The following is an 845-nucleotide window of genomic DNA, read 5'->3' as shown; positions in this document are numbered from 1 at the left end:
AAAATACATACGTAAAACACTCCAAATTCCAACCGGCTGTAAAGCGAAAAAAGCTATCCGTCCGTTCACAATAGACAACTGGCACAGGTAATGCACGATTACCCGGCAATTGACATTCGTACAAAATACCATCCTGCTCATGGAACGTCAGCGTGCCATCCAAATGCGTAATACAGAAGAACTCACGTCCCTTGACACGCCCAAAAGCACCCTTCGTCAACGCCAACGCACCACGTTTCAGCTTATAATCGGCCAAAGAAACCAGACGTAGCTGGGCGCCATGCTCAGCGACGCCACCAATGGTCTGGAGCTTATAAATGGACACCGAACGCGGATGTAAAACGGCAAGTTGATTGTGCTTTTCATCAGCCAATTGTCCACTGAATTAAAGTAGCAAATTTAAAAGGGGTTTATGGTAAGAAAAATTTCACAGTGGGTTCCAACTCACCCACTAAACCGCCCCGCATATATGCCCAGTATCGGCGCTTTAAGATTCACCTCCAACAGCAAGTCGGTCGGTCTAAAAGCCTCACCATCTTCATGGCGTCGATTTTGATCCAAGCGTGGATAGAAAATGCTCAAGTTACCGCTATGCGAACCCACAACCACATAGTCCTTTTCATTATCGTCAAGTCCGAAGCGAGCGCACAGTAAACTGGCTACATCATAGTTCTCCTCCAGATCGGAGGACTGTGTGTGCCACCAGTTGCAAACGTTGAAGAGCGACATGACGCGCGAACGCTTAATGCATAATGCACTAACTTTGTGAACTGACACAGCCGCTCGAACGAGGAAATAGTTCAAGTGAAAATTTCAACTATTTGCTTGTTAAATGGCGAAGAGTG

General features: G+C 46.5%; 1 protein-coding gene across 1 annotated transcript in view; it reads right to left on the bottom strand.

The window, feature by feature from the left end:
• LOC108376512 (uncharacterized) overlaps positions 1-792 on the bottom strand; it is a 9,457-nt gene extending 8,665 nt beyond the window's left edge. The window contains exons 1-2 of the mRNA XM_017632735.1: positions 449-792; positions 12-380 (exon numbers count right to left, since the gene is read on the bottom strand). Coding sequence (XP_017488224.1) covers positions 12-380; positions 449-729 — 650 coding nt within the window. The 5' untranslated portion in view covers positions 730-792. The remainder of the gene's footprint in view (positions 1-11; positions 381-448) is intronic.
• Positions 793-845: the final 53 nt, after the last annotated feature.

This window comes from Rhagoletis zephyria, unplaced genomic scaffold, assembly GCF_001687245.7.
Source record: "Rhagoletis zephyria isolate East Lansing unplaced genomic scaffold, Rhagoletis_zephyria_1.1 Rzeph_scaffold_10583, whole genome shotgun sequence".
NCBI classification, from domain to species: Eukaryota; Metazoa; Arthropoda; class Insecta; order Diptera; family Tephritidae; genus Rhagoletis; species Rhagoletis zephyria.
Note: the sequence above shows the minus strand (reverse complement) of the source record. Positions and strands in the feature narration are given on the sequence as shown.